The following is an 18,050-nucleotide window of genomic DNA, read 5'->3' as shown; positions in this document are numbered from 1 at the left end:
TTTTTGGCAAGTCTCCAGTACTGGATGCTGAAACTGTCCTGCTCCTATCATGAGATGGAGTACTTCCGTCTCTTTCAGTTACAGCTGATTCTTCAGAAACAGCTGAACCACAAGCTACAGAATCTAAAGCTCCAGAGAATACAGAAGCCGAGAATTCAGAAAACTGCGACTCAGAAATTTTATGACGTCCATTTGGCAATTCACCATTAAATTGTTCGTAGGAGCTACTATAGCTGTAATCATTTTTTGCATGTGGCTCATCAAGATTATATTGCTCAGTATTTGGGCATTCCTCCTCTTCATCATCTTCATCTTCAATCTGTTCTTCCAGCAAGAAAGGACCATTTATAACGTGGCCATTTGTTTTGGGGGATTCTATCCAAGTGGGATCTGTAGATTCTGAGTTGACAAGTTCTTGTTCAACATCATCGTCTTTCTCTGTGTTTTCTTTTTCTGTATCTTCCTTTTCATCCTGATCTTCCGTTTCACCTTAGGGATTAAAATATATAAAGACTAGATTACACTTTCTCTCAGAAAATTATGACCTCTTAAAACCAAGTGGGGTAAGTATTATGAAGTATCATTTGAATTTTCAGTTTCAGTACATGTTATGTAACAATACTATTTCATCTGAGTTAGCAAAGGCAAAGTAAAGGACTGCATAAATTTATGCTTATATAAGTAAAGCAGATAGTCTTCTATAGCTTTTGCCTGGAGGGGTGCTATTACCTTGGGAAAAGCTTTTTTATATCAATGGCTGGTTACTTCTACAGTTGCCCTTGCCAACAAAGATGTCTCTTCAGCATTTTATTTTGGCACCACTCTGAACAAAACTTAGTGTGCTAAGCCGGTGGTGCACCATAATAGTAATGGCACTTATTGATTTCCATGTTCCTTACGCCCTCCGTATCAAAAAGCACCCTCCACTTGCAGAATGGAATTGGGGGTCTGCTCTTTGCAGAAAAGACATGCAAAGCCTTTTGCAGCTCATGGAATGAGTTTCGTGGTTCTTTGGCTCTGACCGATGCCTTTATAACAGCAGCCTATAAAACAGATGGTGCTCAGAGCATCGTTGCAACAGCATCTCTGGACACACTGCATCTTTTATATCAAAATTTAAGAAGACCCAACACTTACCATCCTCATTCCCAAGTTCTTCATCTGCTACCTCCTCTAACTCAACAGTTTTTAGCTTGACTTCTGGATGGTATTCATCCTCTTGTTCATTGGACGATACAGTAGATGTTACATTTTCTTCTATTTTTTTTCTTTCGGCTTCTCGCTCCAGTTCCTCTATTTCCTGCAAGCGCTTTTCCAGTAGCTCAGCCTGTCTCTTTTGCTTTTTTTTCAATTTCTTCTTTTTGTTTTTAGATATTTTTCCAATCTAAGAAATTTAACATAACATTACCATTTATTGATCCTTATAGCCATCCAATGTGAAGGTTAGGTTACCCTATAAAGTCTGGCATCTGTGAACTGAGAACACTAATGCATAGTACTGCACAACTGACTTTCTATAAAATTGAAACTCAAGAGCCAGTTCAGAGGATAAAGTAGCCTCAAGCTATAATTACTTTGCTGACATAAGATATACAAGCTGAATAGAGGGCCCCCATTATTTCTCACTATATAAACCATTGCAAGCACAGCATACCTATCTTTTAGGCTACAAATGGAACATACTGCCATCTGCACTAGACAAGTTAGTTATTGGGTGCAATTAAATGTGCTAGGATTATCCTTTAAACCCCCAATGAAAAGTTTATAGCATGTAAAACACTTATAAACATTTTAAAGTAGTATATAGGTAAAGGTAAAGGTAAAGGGACCCCTGACCATTAGGTCCAGTTGTGACTGACTCTGGGGTTGCGGCGCTCATCTCGCTTTGTTGGCCGAGGGAGCCGGCGTACAGCTTCCGGGTCATGTGGCCAGCATGACTAAGCCGCTTCTGGTGAACCAGAGCAGTGCACGGAAACGCCGTTTACCTTCCCACCGGAGCGGTACCTATTTATCTACTTGCACTTTGACGTGCTTTCGAACTGCTAGGTTGGCAGGAGCAGGGACCGAGCAATGGGAGCTCACCCCATTGTGGGGATTCGAACCGCCGACCTTCTGATCGGCAAGTCCTAGGCGCTGTGGTTTAACCCACAGCGCCACCCGCGTCCCTTAAAGTAGTATATACATCTTGCTAAATAACTGGTTTGGGGCCTGACCATCTGAAGGATTGCTTCCTCCCTGCCCAGTCCCTAAAGTTCACTTTCAGGGGCTCTTCGCTAGGCGCCCCCACTAAATGAAGTGAGGCAGGTGACGACTGTACTTTATTTTATCATTAAAAAACCCCCTATGGTTATAGCTTAAACAAGTGAGGTTTAGAAACCATGGTTTGAACTTGGCTTCTTTTAAACTAAACATAATTAAAGTCTTCCTTAGTTTGTCAGTTTGGATGGAATGGCAACCCACATGGTTAAGCAGAAGCAAACAAGAACACTTCAGAACTCCTCCTCCCACCTATGCAGGAGGAAAAGGTAATGCAAGATTAATTTAGACAAAAGATCCTATTTATAAACCAAAACTGTAGTTAAATAAGGATCATGGATGAAATTGAAAATGCTAACAATTTTAACTTTCAACTCTTTAAACAGGAGCCCTGAATACTCAAGAAGAATAACACAAGACTACTTACGGGTTTTTGCTGAGGGGCAGTACTCACTAAAAAAGAAAAGAAAACAAAAGAGGAAAGAAAGAAAACACTTAAGAGTCAAATTTATGAAGTGATATGTGTAAATTCTGTGCAATAATCAGAAACATCTTCTAATGAGAGGCTGATGTTCGGGTACTACCTTAAATCATCTTTATCCAACCTAAAATGTCTAGAGGAGGAGGAGGAGGAGGAGGAGGAGGAGGAGGAGGAGGAGGAGAAGAAGAAGAAGAAGAAGAAGAAGAAGAAGAAAAATCTGCACAATTTCTGTGAGACTCTACAACCTTGTTAGGACCAGTGAATGGGTTTTAGGTTTTAAGCCCAAAGAAAGTTCTTCATCATGAACTAACAAAAGATGAAAAATATTGAAATATTACTATTTTCCAACCTTACAATGTTAAATTATTTGCTTGTAAGTAATCCAGTTCCTAGTTCATCCATTTTACTGATACAGACTATAAAAACCTTTCAAGATTCTAATACTACCAAAGACCACATAAAAGAAACATGGAAACAATGCACAGTGGTACCTCTGGTTATGGATGGGATCCGTTCCGGAGGCCCTCCGTATCCCGAAAAGTCTGTAAACAGAGGCGCCCTTCTGCGCACACACACGGTGTGCAGATCGCTTCTGCACATGCGCGCAGCATGCAGGTGTTTCTGCGCATGCGGCGAAACCCGGAAGTATACACTTCCGGGTTTGCTGTGTTCGCAACCCAAAGATTGCATATCCAGAGGGATACATAACCTGAGGTACCACTGTAGTATTAAAATATTCCACTTACAAACCAGTCAAAGCTAAATTTTGGGGGCTTCAGTTTAGTAAATAAGTAGTAAAGGTAAAGGGTCCCCTGCCGGTTAGGTCCAGTCGTGGATGACTCTGGGGTTGCGGCGCTCATCTCGCTTTACTGGCCGAGGGAGCCGGCATAAAGCTTCTGGGTCATGTGACCAGCATGACTAAGCCACTTCTGGCAAACCAGAGCAGCACACGGAAATGCCCTTTACCTTCCCGCAGGAGCGGTACCTATTTATCTACTTGCACTTTGACATGCTTTCAAACTGGTAGGTTGGCAGAAGCAGGGACCGAGCAACGGGAGCTCACCCCGTTGCGGGGCTTCAAACCGCCAACCTTCCAATCGGCAAGCCCTAGGGTCTGTGGTTTAGACCACAGCGCCACCAGTAGACATTAAAGGGCTGCACACACCCTGACATTACACTTAGATGTTACAGAATGCATGCCTTTTCTGAGAGACTACCACCTCCACGTGATACATTATAATGTATTAAGTGTGAGGAGTTAATATGGTCCACAGTATGAGATGGCCATTACAAGGTGGCACTGACAAACTGACAAATTGCTTATTCTTTTTTAAGTATAACTGATTGATGTCCTGAATAATACACAAAATAGTAAGAAAACCAGTACTGCTTGTTCAGCTTATTTAATTAAGACTTCATGCATTTCAGACAGGACTGAACCCAGTTTCACAGCTCAGAGGCAATGAAATCTAAGGGACTTATTTGGTGTCTCGTTTGCATGTACCTATATATCTATATCTATATCTATATCTATATATATATATATATATATGCGCGTGCATATCGCTCTCTGCACATATAAGAAATCCCCTTCATGTATGAGGAAGTGGGATACAGAGGGCAATGTCTTTAAAAATGTTTCACTATATAAAAGTGCACCCCTAAAACACAGTTTAAAACTTAAAACTGGGGAAATGTTCCAGATCACGTTAGCTCATATGAATGTTGCATTAACAGCAGGAAACCAGTATAAATAAAGCTTGTAATTAAGGTTTTTCTGCCTACCAAAAATGCAGAAGTATATGAAGAATTGCAGCACTCGGATTGTTTTGCTACATTAAAATGAACACTTCTTATACATTATTCATATGTGTGATGGGACGATGAGCTGCTTGTGTGTAAAATCCTAGTCCCTCAGAGTTTGGTCAAGTTTGCAAACCTCTGTCTGTAACGGAGCCCCTTAAACATGGCTCCGTCAGTCGCTGGCAGATTCCGACAGTGGTTGCTTTCGGAATCGCTTCCAACATAAAAGCTCCTTAACGGAAACACGTCTTCTGGACTCTCTGCGTGACAGTTTCCGGCGAGGAGTGGGTGTCCCTACAGGAGGTCCTGAAACCTCCCCACTGTTTTCGCTGGAAGTGTCTCTGAGCCATCCCTCCAGCTCCCTTTCCCTCAGCTCAGCTCCTCTCCCCCTACTGGTTCCCTCTTCAGCTGCTGAGTCTCTCCCAACCTGTGTGAGCCCTTTCACTTCCCTTCCTTCCGATGGCAGTTCCCTGACATCCACCTCCCCTCCAGGGCCCCCTTCATCCCCTCTCGCCCCCTCCTCTACGGGCGGTGAGGAGGCAAAACCCCGGAATGAACTTCCTTCATCTTCCGATGTCCCGAACACTTCTCTCCACCTGTTGCGGTTCCTGGTCTCGAAGTACTCCTCCTCCTCAGAGTCCATCTCCCCTTCCCCTTCCGATTCCGAGAATCCTTCCAACTCCTCCTCCTCATCGGTGGTCCCAAAGTATTCCCTCCGGAACCTCTCCACAGGCTGAGGTTTCCTTGGGAACCTTTGATGGAACGTTTCTATCAATACCTCGTCATTGATATCTTCTGCCATTACCCAAGTGTTTTCTGACTCCGGTTCTCCTTCCCACGCTACCAAATACTCCACCTGATCCCCCTTCCATCTGGCGTCGAGGATTTCTGCCACATGGCTGCTGCATTCCCTTTCTTCTATGACCGGTCCCCGAGTGGCCATCCCTTCTCGTCCCCCCTCATACGGTGACAGTAACGACCTGTGAAATACTGGGTGCAGTTTCATGTGGTTGGGTAACCGGAGCCTGAAAGCCACTGGGTTGACCTGTTGAATGACCTCAAAGGGACCCAATCTCCTGGGTCTTAATTTCTTACAACCTCCTTTGAACGGCAACCCTTGGGTTGACAGCCACACCCTATCTCCCACCCTTATGGTTTCACCTTCCCTTCGGTTCTTGTCTGCCTGCCTCTTGTATTCTTCCTTCGCCCTTTCTAAGTTGAGTTGGAGCTGACGATGGATTGCTTCCATTTCTTCTACAAAATGCTCGGCTGCCGGGACACCCCATCTCTCCCCTTCTCCCCCTGGGAAAGCCCTGGGATGACACCCATAATTAGCCAAGAAGGGGCTCATCCCCGTGGACACATTCTCGGCATTGTTGTAGGCAAATTCCGCCAGCGCCAACTTTTCTACCCAGTCATTCTCTCTGTCATTGACATAACACCTCAGGTATTGCTGGAGGACCCCGTTTGCTCTTTCCGCCTGCCCGTTGGTTTCAGGGTGCCGGGCAGTCGAAAAGTTGACCTCCACCTGCAGTAAGCTCATGAGCTTCCTCCAGAACCTGGAAGTAAATTGTTTTCCTCGGTCTGAGACCACCCTCAATGGCACCCCGTGCAACCTAAAAATGTGTTCTACAAATAACTTCGCTGTCTCTTCCGCCGTGACTGCATGCGAGCAGGCTACAAAGTGGCACATCTTTGTTAGTAGGTCTACCACCACCATGATGGCTGTTTTCCCCTTAGACTTCGGCAGATCAGTCATAAAATCTATCGACACTGCCTCCCAAGGTCGTTCTGGGGTTGGTAAGGGTTCTAATAGCCCCGCCGGTGCCCGCCTCTCCCCTTTGGCTCGCTGGCATTGCTCACACCCTCTTACATACTCCCGTACATCTTCCCTCACCTTAGGCCACCAAAATTCCCTGGTGACCAACCACATGGTTTTGTGTTGTCCAAAATGCCCCGCCGTGGGGCTGTCGTGCAACTGCTTGAGTACCCTCCCCCTTAAGTCTCCTTCAGGGATATACAGTGCCCCTTTGTAATACAAAGCTCCATTTCTTTCCTCGAAACCCCCTGGTTCCTCTCCCTCACCCCTAAGACCTCTGAGCTTATTCTGGGCGTATTCATCATTCTCTGTTTCCTCTACCAGTTCTCTTTGTCCCACCAATGCCGCCCCACACACCCAGCGGTCCTCTGGAATGACATGTCTCTCTTCGGGTGCTCCCTCCCCCTCCAAATATTCAGGTTTGCGTGAGAGAGCGTCCGCCCTAATGTTCTCTGGGCCTGGCACGTAACAAATCTCAAAGTTAAATTTGGAGAACTCCTGGGCCCATCTCACTTGCCGTTGGTTGAGCACTCGTGCCGTCCTCCAATACTCTAGGTTCTTGTGGTCAGTGCACACTTGCACCTTATGTTGTGCGCCAATTAGCAGGTGCCTCCATCTCCGGAACGCCTCATGAATGGCTAGTAGTTCTCGGTCATACACCGTGTAGTTCCTCTCGGATTTGTTCAGCTTTCGCGAAAAAAAGGCACACGGTCTCCACTCTGACTCCTCCTTCCCTGGCTGCAGAAGCACCGCCCCAATAGCTCTGTCTGATGCGTCAGTTTCCACTCTCATCGGTTTTTGTAAATCCACATGCAGGAGTTGTTGTTCCGAGGCGAAGGCCCTTTTTAGTTCCTCAAATGCTCGCTCCGCCTCCTCAGTCCAAACGAACTTCTTCTTACTGCTGAGACAGTCCGTAATGGGCGCCGTCAGGTGGGCAAAGTTTCGGATGAACTTACGATAGAAGTTCCCAAATCCTAGGAACCTCTGCACATCCTTCCTTGTTTTGGGTGTTTTCCATTCCAGCACCGCCTGGACCTTGCCGGGATCCATGGCCAATCCCTTGTCTGACAGGCGATACCCCAGGAATTCCACCTCCTTGGTATGAAACTGACACTTCTCCAGTTTCACCCACAGCTGGTTGGCTTGCAGCCTGCTCAACACTTCTCTGACGTCTCTCACATGCTGCTCCTCATTCTCAGAATACACCAACACGTCGTCTAAGAAGGCCACACAATTCTTGTAAAGCAAAGGCCCCAGGACGTGGTTCATAAACGATTGAAAGCACGCGGAGCCTCCTTGTAGGCCGAAGGGCATAACTAAATATTCAAATGCCCCCAAAGGGGTGAACATGGTGGTTTTCCATTCATCCCCCTTCCTTATTCGTATCAGGTTGTACGCCCCCCTTAGGTCCAGTTTAGTAAAAATCTTTCCCTTCCTGACCCTTGTCAAAATGTCGTCAATCCTGGGCATAGGGAAAGCCACTGGTTCTGACACTGCATTTAAGGCCCTGAAGTCACACACAAGCCTCGGCTTGTTCGTGTTTTTTTTATCCACAAAAAACACTGGGCTGCCCCCCACCGCCCTGGACTCTCTGATGAACCCTCTCTTCAGGTTCTTGTCAATGAACTCTCTTAGCTCCTGCATCTCTCTGTCTGACATGGCGTACAGCTTGCCTACAGGGAGCTGTGCCCCAGGGAGTAAATTGATTTGACAGTCAAAGGGTCTATGCGGGGGTAGTTGGTCAGCTTCCCTTTCGCTGAAGACGTCGCGGAGATCTGCGTATTGTCGTGGTACCTTCACGTTCTCCGTTACTTCAGTCCCTGCTAGGGTGGCTTGGGCCCCTGCCAAACCCTTTCCCTCTTTGCAGTGTTCTAAGCAATGTGCTGAACCAAAAGAAACCACTCTCTGATGCCAGCCCACCAGCGGATCATGTAACGCTAGCCAGCTCATCCCCAATATAATGGGAGCTCCTCCCAAGGTGGCCACATTAAACGCTATCAGTTCGGTGTGCCTTGCCACCTTCATTATCATTGGGACGGTCTGCAAGCTGACTTCTCCTCCCAACAGCTCCCTGCCATCGATCGTGGTCACCTGCAGGGGGTTGCTTAAAGGGATCGTCTGTATCTGGTGTTCAGCTGCAAACTCTTTGCTCATGAAATTGCAGGAGCTGCCTGAGTCCAACAGCGCCTTTATCTTTAGAGGGTGTCCGTTTGGCAGCTCTAGCGCCACTTCTATCACTAGGGCGGGTTTAGGAGGTTCTGGCGTGGGCACTTTCACTGCTCTTTGGCCTGGCTGCTGTGCCCCGACGGTGGCAGCCAGGCGTTGGCTTTTACTTGCTTCGGTATTTCTTCCTCTCTTCCCTCCACAGCTCCTACCATCCCTTGCCATTCCTTCCTCTGGGGGCAGACTCTGGCAAAGTGACCTGGCTGTTGGCAGAGATAGCATTTCCGGGCGCCTTTTCCCTCCTTCTTTCCCCCCTCACTGGGCTTTGAAACTGCGCGCGCGCGCGCTGTTCCGATTTCCATCGGCTCTGCCGGCGGGAAAGTTGGCTCTGGAATGTCTGGAATGCGGAACTCCTTCCAACGTTCCCCCTTCCCTTCCCGCCTCTCCAATGCTCTCGCCTCCTGGCGCGCTCCTATGGTCAGCGCTGATTTGGTCAGCTGGTCCATAGACTCCGCCCTGGGCGCCCGGGAAAGTTCGTCTTTCACAGCCGAAGAAAGCCCTTCTTCAAAGAGCATTTGAATGGGTTCCGCCGATAGATCCCACCCCAATTTATGGATCAACATGGTGAACTCAGTCCAGTACTCACGGACAGATCGGCTCCCCTGTTTGCAAGCCATTAACTGTCTGCGGACCACTCCCTGTTCAATATCGCTGGAAAACATCAGATCCATGGCGCGAAAGAACTTCATCGTGTCCTTTAGGACGTCACTATTCGCTGCCATCAGGGGTCTAACCCAGTCTCTCGCCCCCTTTTCAAGATGCCCAATCACGAAAGCCACTCGTGATTCCTCGTCAGGGAATTCATCAAACTGCAGATTGAGGGCATATTGCATCTCTGTCCGAAAGCCATGATAGTCTTTGGGCTCCCCCCCCAAACTTCTGCACCAATCCTGGTACCTTTCTGACGAGCTGGGTGTCTTTCCCCTTTTTGTCTGCATCCTGAGCCCTCCTCTCCTCAAGCCTCGCCGTCTGCAGCGCTAGCTGGACCTCCAACACCCGGTACCTTTCTTCCAGGCTTGGACCCGCTCCAGCTCCTGCTTCTCCGGTTCCGGCTGGGTTGCTCATGATGCCTTCTCCTGCACAAGCTGCTCACGAAGACTGTCGGAATGCTGTGATGGGACGATGAGCTGCTTGTGTGTAAAATCCTAGTCCCTCAGAGTTTGGTCAAGTTTGCAAACCTCTGTCTGTAACGGAGCCCCTTAAACATGGCTCCGTCAGTCGCTGGCAGATTCCGACAGTGGTTGCTTTCGGAATCGCTTCCAACATAAAAGCTCCTTAACGGAAACACGTCTTCTGGACTCTCTGCGTGACAGTTTCCGGCGAGGAGTGGGTGTCCCTACAGGAGGTCCTGAAACCTCCCCACTGTTTTCGCTGGAAGTGTCTCTGAGCCATCCCTCCAGCTCCCTTTCCCTCAGCTCAGCTCCTCTCCCCCTACTGGTTCCCTCTTCAGCTGCTGAGTCTCTCCCAACCTGTGTGAGCCCTTTCACTTCCCTTCCTTCCGATGGCAGTTCCCTGACAATATGCTAATAACATTCTTAAACATTCAAATTAACCACGTTTAAATTTACTATTCCCATTAACTAAAACTAATTAAATGTTGCTGTGGCAAGTATGCGATCTGTTTTTACTTACTGAGCGTTTAAAAGTACGGCCGTACCTGCAGAGCCAGAAGGAGGAGGAGCCCCTGCTTTCTGCCACTCCGTTGCTTCCGCAGCCATTCGACGCACATAGGTGTCATCCACACACATCAAGATGTTCTCTGGCTTGATGTCTGTATGGATGATCTTGCACTTGCTGTGGAGGTAATCTAGACCCTGCAGTACCTGGTTTGCAAACCAATAAAAGGAAGAATAATTTCATTACAGTGGTGCCCCGCAAGACGAATGCCTCGCAAGACGGAAAACCCGCTAGACGAAAGGGTTTTCCGTTTTCAATGAGCTTCGCAGGACGAATTTCCCTATGGGCTTGCTTCGCAAGACGAAAATGTCTTGCAAGTCTTGAGATTTTTTTTTCACTCCCCCCCCCTTTTCTAAGCCGCTAAGCCTTTAATAGCCTTTTAGCAGCTAATCCGCTAAGCCGCTAAGCCTTTAATAGCCGCTAAACCGCTAATAGCGCTAATCCACTAAGCCGCTAATAGGGTTGCTTCGCAAGACGAAAAAACCGCTAGACGAAGATACTCGCGGAACGGATTAATTTCGTCTTGCGAGGCACCACTGTACAATGAAAGTTTCCTCCACTCATTGCGTCACAAGAACTCAAAAGGCTACATTTGGACATCACTTTAAAATACATACATACTTGGGAAGAGAAATGACTAATCTAGTTCACAGAACTTCAGTTCCCATCATCCCTGACCACTGGCCTTGCTAGCTATACCCCTTTGTTGGATTATGCACATAAACTATGACTAAAATATTCTTAATAAAAATATTAGGGCACCTTTTTCTTCTTTCAATCAGATGACGTATGTTTTAGTAAAATAACTGGCACTTTTTCAGCAACTAACTTCTTGTGGAAAAAGCATTTTTCACTTCAGCTACGTGCTGTTAAGTGATGAGATGAAATGCACATAGGATATATTTTAAAGCAATTGCTACTTAAATTGTTCAGACTTAAACAATTTAATCAAGCAAGTAATTGAAGACATCACATGCAATAGCAGTTTTAGAGAGATTTCTAAAAAAATGTAGTCCTATCAGCCTGGGTAGTTATCAATTTTGCAAGCAGAACTGAAGTATTAGCACATTTGTAGCTTTGTTGCATTAAACATCTTACCTGTCGAATTATACTTTTCACACAACGGATAGGAAGGCCCTGGTAGTTGGACTTAATTATCCATTTTAAAAGATGATGTCCAAGTACTTCAAAAACCATACAGACATCTGAGATTCAATTAAGGATAAATCGTAAGTAATTTAATGACTTTCTAACCATCCTTACAAGCCCACCACACAAGAAAATATTTCACATTTCAACTGAGAACATTATCCTTTGTTCTTGTGTAACGTAAGTTTTCCAAGAATATATTTCAAGCATTTTGGTTTCCATCTTCTACTAGCAACTGGGGCATATCCTATGGTCTCACCAATCCATAGATGGATGGGCTATGCATACATAAAGCAGTTGAATCAGATAATCAGCATATCCAGTTTTGACAGAGCCTATTTTGGGATCTTCCCTACCCTCTGTTTCAGAGTATGGTAGGCAATGGTCTAGTGTAACACTGAACTGTCCTGGAGAAATGAAAGGGGTATGTGTGGGAATGTTCAGTTCCAACCACTTTTCCTTAATCCCGGTTTACATTATGTCTTTACTGACCTTGTACATATTTTAGCAGTAGTCAGTCATTCCACTTTGAACCCAACAGAAAAACCAAATCAATGTAAGCCTGCTAACTCATTCTCAAAAGAGACCCACTAAAATTAAGCAGGTCATAGATACAGTGGTGCCCCGCAAGACGAATGCCTCGCAAGACGAAAAACTCGCTAGACGAAAGGGTTTTCCGTTTTTTGAGTCGTTCTGCAAGACGAATTTCCCTATGGGCTTGCTTCGCAAGACGAAATGTCTTGCGAGTTTGTTTCCTTTTTCTTAAAGCCGCTAAGCCGTTAATAGCCGCTAAGCCGTTAATAGCCGCTAAGCCGCTAATAGCCGTGCTTCGCAAGACGAAAAAACCGCAAGACGAAGAGACTCGCGGAACGGATTAATTTCGTCTTGCGAGGCACCACTGTACCTGACCATTAACTTCAATGGGTCTACTCTTTTATAGCTAATTTTAACATGGAACTGCAACAGCAAAACAGAGAAGCCCAGAAGATTTTTGGGTTGTAGTCAACTTTTTTATTTATTAAAATAATGTGTTGGCCATTTTTACAGAGCGGAAGGAAAATTTATTTAATACGAATTTGACAGAGTCAACATTGTCAGAAGAAGCTAAATATCCTAGACTAGAGTTTGAACTTATGTTCAGATCATAACCTGAAATATGTTTTTTTTTAAATCCAAACCAACAAAAATATACAGATAACTTACTATAAAAGCAACAGAAAGAACAGGTAAGCCTTCATTTTAAAAAAAACCCCATAAAGATAACAGCTTACAGGTTTATAAACAAACATGAAGCACCTCTCAAATACACATTGTTTTCAAGTCTACCACAGCAGCTCATTCTAAATATCCATATAATATTTTCAGTATTTCCTTCACTGTTATGCACTAATAATAACAACAATATTTCTGGGTTGGATCCAGACTTGCACTCAGCTAAGTTCCATTAGTGCTGGAGGAATGAGGCAGGGTGAGATTTTTGCCAATTCCCACTTCTCATTGGAATAAAAAATAATTGAAGATACCCATTTCCTACAGTTCAAAGGCTGTGTTGAATAAGAATCCCCTATGTGAATGGAAGAAGCCCTTCCATTTGCAGAATATTATGTCTGGAGCCAACCCAATGTCTTAAAAAATTACCTGCTAGCCTAGTGTTTTACTTGAAAAAGCATAAAGGTTTTCCTGTCTTTTAAAATCAAGACACTGGGCAATCAGCAAGAAAAAAAAAAGATACGTATGCCATTCATGCCAGAAATTTTGAAGTCATCAATTAATTGTACAACCATGTCTTTATTTGGATCACTAGGGTCACTTTCACGAACCTAAAAAAAGAAATGAAACAAGTCACTTAAATTAAAACTACCATTTGAAAAAAAACTGTAAAGTTATTTTTAAAGATACTGCAGCTAAAAAATATTACATAGTAACTGCAATTTTACTTACTATGTTTGTTTTACAGAATCACAAAATTAAACACACACACAAAGAAGCAATTTCATTTACACTCAGTCACTAAGCTTGGGAGTGTTATCATAATACTTACACATTTAAGTAACTTTATTTCATCCAAGGCTGTCTCTGTATAATGTTGAGCACTTTTCACAACTTTCATTGCAACAAACCTTTTCCCCCTTTAAAACAGAAAGTAAACAAGCTATCAGAGCCAATACTTTTTTTCCTATTTAAGACAGACATCCAATGCCCTACTGGAGAATAAGTACAACTTTAAAACAATTTGTGGCAAATTTCAATAATATTCAATAATGATAAATTTAACCTTTTTCTCAATTATTATTTTTCAAACAGTTAGAGAGCAATGTCTCTTAAGGGTTATTAAAGACACATTTGACTCAAGGCAAAGACAGCATTAATATCCCTATACAATGGTACTTATGTAGGAGATAGACTAGAAACATTTATATAACCTCAGCTAGACTCCAACCCATTAGTTATTCAAAATAAATCAAAGCCACCATTTACATGTATCAGAACAGGGGTAGCCAACCTGGTGCTCTCTAGATGGGATAACTCAGTTGGTAAAACATGAGACTCTTAATCTCAGGGTCGTGGGTTTGAGCCACACACTGGGCAAATGTCCCTGGATTGCAAGGGGTTGGACTAGATGTCCTTTGTGGTCCCTTCCAACTCTACAATTCTATGGTTCTATGATTCCTATCATCCTTGACCAATAGCCACACTTGTTATTGCTGGTGGGAACTGTAGTCTAAAACATCTGGGGAGCACCAGGTTGGCTACCCCTGCTTTAGAGAGCTAACATGCAAAGGAGGAAAGTTGTTGTTTCTTACTGCATATCCCAGCATAGCCAGACTGTAGAGAAGTGTCCCCATCCTAATTTCCTGATAACATGATACCGACCATTGAAAAGATCTCCAATTTTCACTGGATGATAGCCACCTTTCAAAAAAAGAGTGGGGGGTGGGAGGCAAAATTAGCATTAATTTGATTAACTATACAACAGTGTCTTAGCATTTCCAAGTAGCTTTAAGCTGTACAGTGGTACCTTGGGTTACATACGCTTCAGGTTACATACGCTTCAGGTTACAGACTCCGCTAACCCAGAAATAGTACCTCGGGTTAAGAACTTTACTTCAGGATGAGAACAGAAATCGTGCCGCCGCCGCGCGGCAGCAGCAGGAAGCCCCATTAGCTAAAGTGGTGCTTCAGGTTAAGGACAGTTTCAGGTTAAGAATGGACCTCCGGAACGAATTAAGTATGTAACCAGAGGTACCACTGTAATCCTAAACGTACTTACAAGATGTAGTGTCCAATATGGCAATTAACAGGCCCGTTAGTAGGCCCATTACAATTAATAAACATGACTAAGTTAGGTCCATTCATTTCAATAGGTTTAATTTCAGTAAAACTTTGCTGAATACCATCCTAATGAGCAAGTCCCACTGAACTTGATTTCAAGTAAACATGTATATGATTGCACTGTCAAACTTGTTCTTCAACTTTAGAAAAAATATCAGATATGTCAGGAAGTTGCTTGTATAGTTCAATCTATATTTGCTTCTATAGAAAGACGTCAAAAACAAGAAAATCCTGTTGGAACCAGGAAATTAATAGGAGTGTGAACTCAGTTTCAACTAAGAGTATTGTGTTCAGACCAATGTTCCAGTTTAAAGCTGCATTTAAACCTGATATTCTTCCCCTACAACTGGGATGAACAATTTTATCAGGGTCCAAACATTGGTCCAGAAATTAATTATGTGCAGGCATCATAATAAATCTGGCACCATCTAAGAGCACTGGGCTTCCCAAGTTTGAATCACATGCTCGCAAGCATTGCATTACATACAGGAATTCTGATTGACATATTGCACTCACAAGGTTTATAATATTAATGTATGGAATCTCTCATTATATATTTTATAAAACCTTTTCCTTGCTAATCAAGCTGCAGCCAGTTCCACCACCACCATCCTCCCCACACCCCTCTGTAGTAAAATTTGGCAGAGCACCAAGAACTGGAGTGGGCCTGCAGACTGCCAATTGGCCATCCCTGCTGTACAACCTAATTATCAAGATGATTTTCTGCTGCACCACCTCAATTTTGAGCACAGAACATGTTGTATCCAAAGTTCAGTACTAAGTTTCACAAGAGATCACACTTTTATTGAATTACATCAACAATGAATCAAGTATAATTCAAGCCAATGTTTTTTGAAAGGAATTTCTGCTTCTGACTTTGGGCTCGTCCACAACTCTGCTTGTCCCACCACTCTCCCCTGAGAAAACCTGCTCTTTACCATGGAATCAGAGCAATTGACAAAGATTGACATCTGCTCCAAGTGAGCGGTAAAGGTAAAGGGACCCCTGACCATTAGGTCCAGTTGTGACCAACTCTGGGGTTGCGGCGCTCATCTCGCTTTATTGGCCGAGGGAGCCGGCATACAGCTTCCGGGTCATGTGGCCAGCATGGCGAACCAGAGCAGCGCACGGAAATGCCATTTACCTTCCCGCCGGAGCGGTACCTATTTATCTACTTGCACTTTGACGTGCTTTCGAACTGCTAGGTTGGCAGGCGCAGGGACCAAGCAACAGGAGCTCACCCCGTTGTGGGGATTCAAACCGCTGACCTTCTGATCAGCAAGTCCTAGGCTCTGTGGTTTAACCCACAGTGCCACCTGTGTTCCTTGAAGTAATGAGCAGTAAAGAGCAGGTAATCCAGGGGAACAGAAAGCCTCTCAGTCCCGTGCTTTCTAGGAGCAGGACAAGCAAAGTGTGGTCGAGCCCTTAAACTAACTACTTCAGATGTCCAAAGCTTCAGCAGCTCAATTCACCAAACAATAGTTTGGCGAAGCTTATCTATAACTAGGAGCTTTGTCTGAGTAATGTAAAACATACAATGGTTTACTATTAGCTGACAAGCCAGAATTAAAAACCACAATTCTACATCATGCCTGCAAGCTATGGTTTGACATGACATCCAAATTCAAAAGCCACAGTTAGGGCCATCACTCGCCTCCACAGGCAGTTGCAATGTAAACACATCAATGATAAGTACATGGAGAACAAAAGCATAAAGCACCACCACCCCCGACACACAACTCATCTTCAGTAGTCTAATCTTGCTATAGCCGTGGCTTTTACTTATTGTTTTCTGCATGGCAGACACTGCAAAAAGGTTTCCAGTACACAAGAAAGAAATTAAAATAAAAAGAGACCCCAAACTATACGGCCACAATGCCAACATGTTTGCTACCAACACATGCAGACTGAGAAAAGGAACATGCATAATAATTATGGAATCCTAAATCCATTCTGCTCAAGCCTTTTCATGATGAACTCAGCTGTGAACCACTGTGTTCTTGAGTTTAATTCCACTTTTCTATCCAGCCCTCAACTGAGTACAAGTTCAAAGGTTGCCTACAGGCACTTTAGGATTCTGAGTTAGCAACTGTGGTGAGACAGTGGTGAGAGAGGGCAGAGGATTTCCAAAACCTGCTACCTAAACTCCTTTTAAATGCCGCGGTTTGGGATTTTCTGCATGCAGGCCCTTTACCAGAAAGCCATATTCATACTTCAATGCCAGTTGCTGCCATCCATAAACAGTAAGACTTGATTTAAATCATTTTTTAACAGAAAGACTCATTCTTGCTGGTATAATCTTAATATTTACAACCAGATGTAGGTTTCATTTTTGGAATAATAAATTTTCAGTGTAGTTTTTACAGTTATACCAAAAATTACTGATTTGGATATACTATTAGAAATACATAGACAATTATTAAATTATTGTTTATATTTGGACAACTTTTCTGCTGTACTTTATTGGAAGGAGAAAAAAAATCATTTCCTTAATAACGTTTAAACAACTTGTAACAACTTAAACATTATAGCATATGTATCCATGATTGTTAACTGTAAATGGTTTAAAAAACAACAACAACCAGACTGAGTTTTAGCACAGGTGAAAAACTTAAATCAAATCCTTATTTCCTGATGAATAGCCTTTGGACTATAACGTAACTTAAATAGAAAACTATCTTTAGAAAGATTTTTCCTCCAAAAGCATTTTATTTTAAAAATCCGATTTTAAAAAAATAAATCCAAAATCTTTGATTTTTATCCACCCTGCTCTGCAATTTTCCATGGCAATGTCAATCTGCTTTTACAAACACTGCTCTTTCCCACAGTTAAGAGGGAGGGAAATCTAATGAGAAAGGTTTTCTTTATAAGTTATGGGGTTACGATGATAAAATAATTTAGCTTGATGCTATTTGTCTTTAAATGGTTCAATGGGTATCATCTATCTGTTACTAGCCTGAATAGATACACAAGTTAGGTTTCTGCCAGCATTCAGCAATGAATGGGTACAGCTACACTATCTGGATGAGGAGAGGCAGTACTGGAAAGAAAGTGACGTTTTTGGACAAAATGCTCAGGTGATGATTGTAGGGGACTTTGAAAGAAATTAAGGTAGAGGGGCAGAAACTTTCCAGAGACCAGTGCCTAAAAAAACAGGAACATGCTGACAGCTGCCCTAAGTGTTTCAGGAGACAATTAGTCTGCTCTCATGAGTAGACTAGCCAATGATAACACGGTAGTACACATGTCACCACTTTGCCAGCAGTCAAGCAACGTAAGGAAGAGTGCTTTCTGATCACATCCAGGGAC

At 43.8% G+C, this 18,050-nt stretch overlaps 1 protein-coding gene across 3 annotated transcripts in view; it reads right to left on the bottom strand.

The window, feature by feature from the left end:
* Positions 1 to 18,050, bottom strand: part of SRPK2 (SRSF protein kinase 2) — a 70,911-nt gene that overhangs the window by 18,130 nt on the left and 34,731 nt on the right. For all 3 annotated transcript variants that reach the window (XM_081023586.1, XM_081023588.1, XM_081023587.1), the window contains exons 4-11: positions 14,213 to 14,321; positions 13,450 to 13,537; positions 13,141 to 13,228; positions 11,358 to 11,464; positions 10,240 to 10,405; positions 2,684 to 2,709; positions 1,138 to 1,384; positions 1 to 489 (exon numbers count right to left, since the gene is read on the bottom strand). In XM_081023586.1, coding sequence (XP_080879712.1) covers positions 1 to 489; positions 1,138 to 1,384; positions 2,684 to 2,709; positions 10,240 to 10,405; positions 11,358 to 11,464; positions 13,141 to 13,228; positions 13,450 to 13,537; positions 14,213 to 14,321 — 1,320 coding nt within the window. The remainder of the gene's footprint in view (positions 490 to 1,137; positions 1,385 to 2,683; positions 2,710 to 10,239; positions 10,406 to 11,357; positions 11,465 to 13,140; positions 13,229 to 13,449; positions 13,538 to 14,212; positions 14,322 to 18,050) is intronic.

The sequence above is a fragment of the Podarcis pityusensis genome, assembly GCF_964106645.2.
Source record: "Podarcis pityusensis genome assembly, chromosome: 10".
NCBI classification, from domain to species: Eukaryota; Metazoa; Chordata; class Lepidosauria; order Squamata; family Lacertidae; genus Podarcis; species Podarcis pityusensis.
Note: the sequence above shows the minus strand (reverse complement) of the source record. Positions and strands in the feature narration are given on the sequence as shown.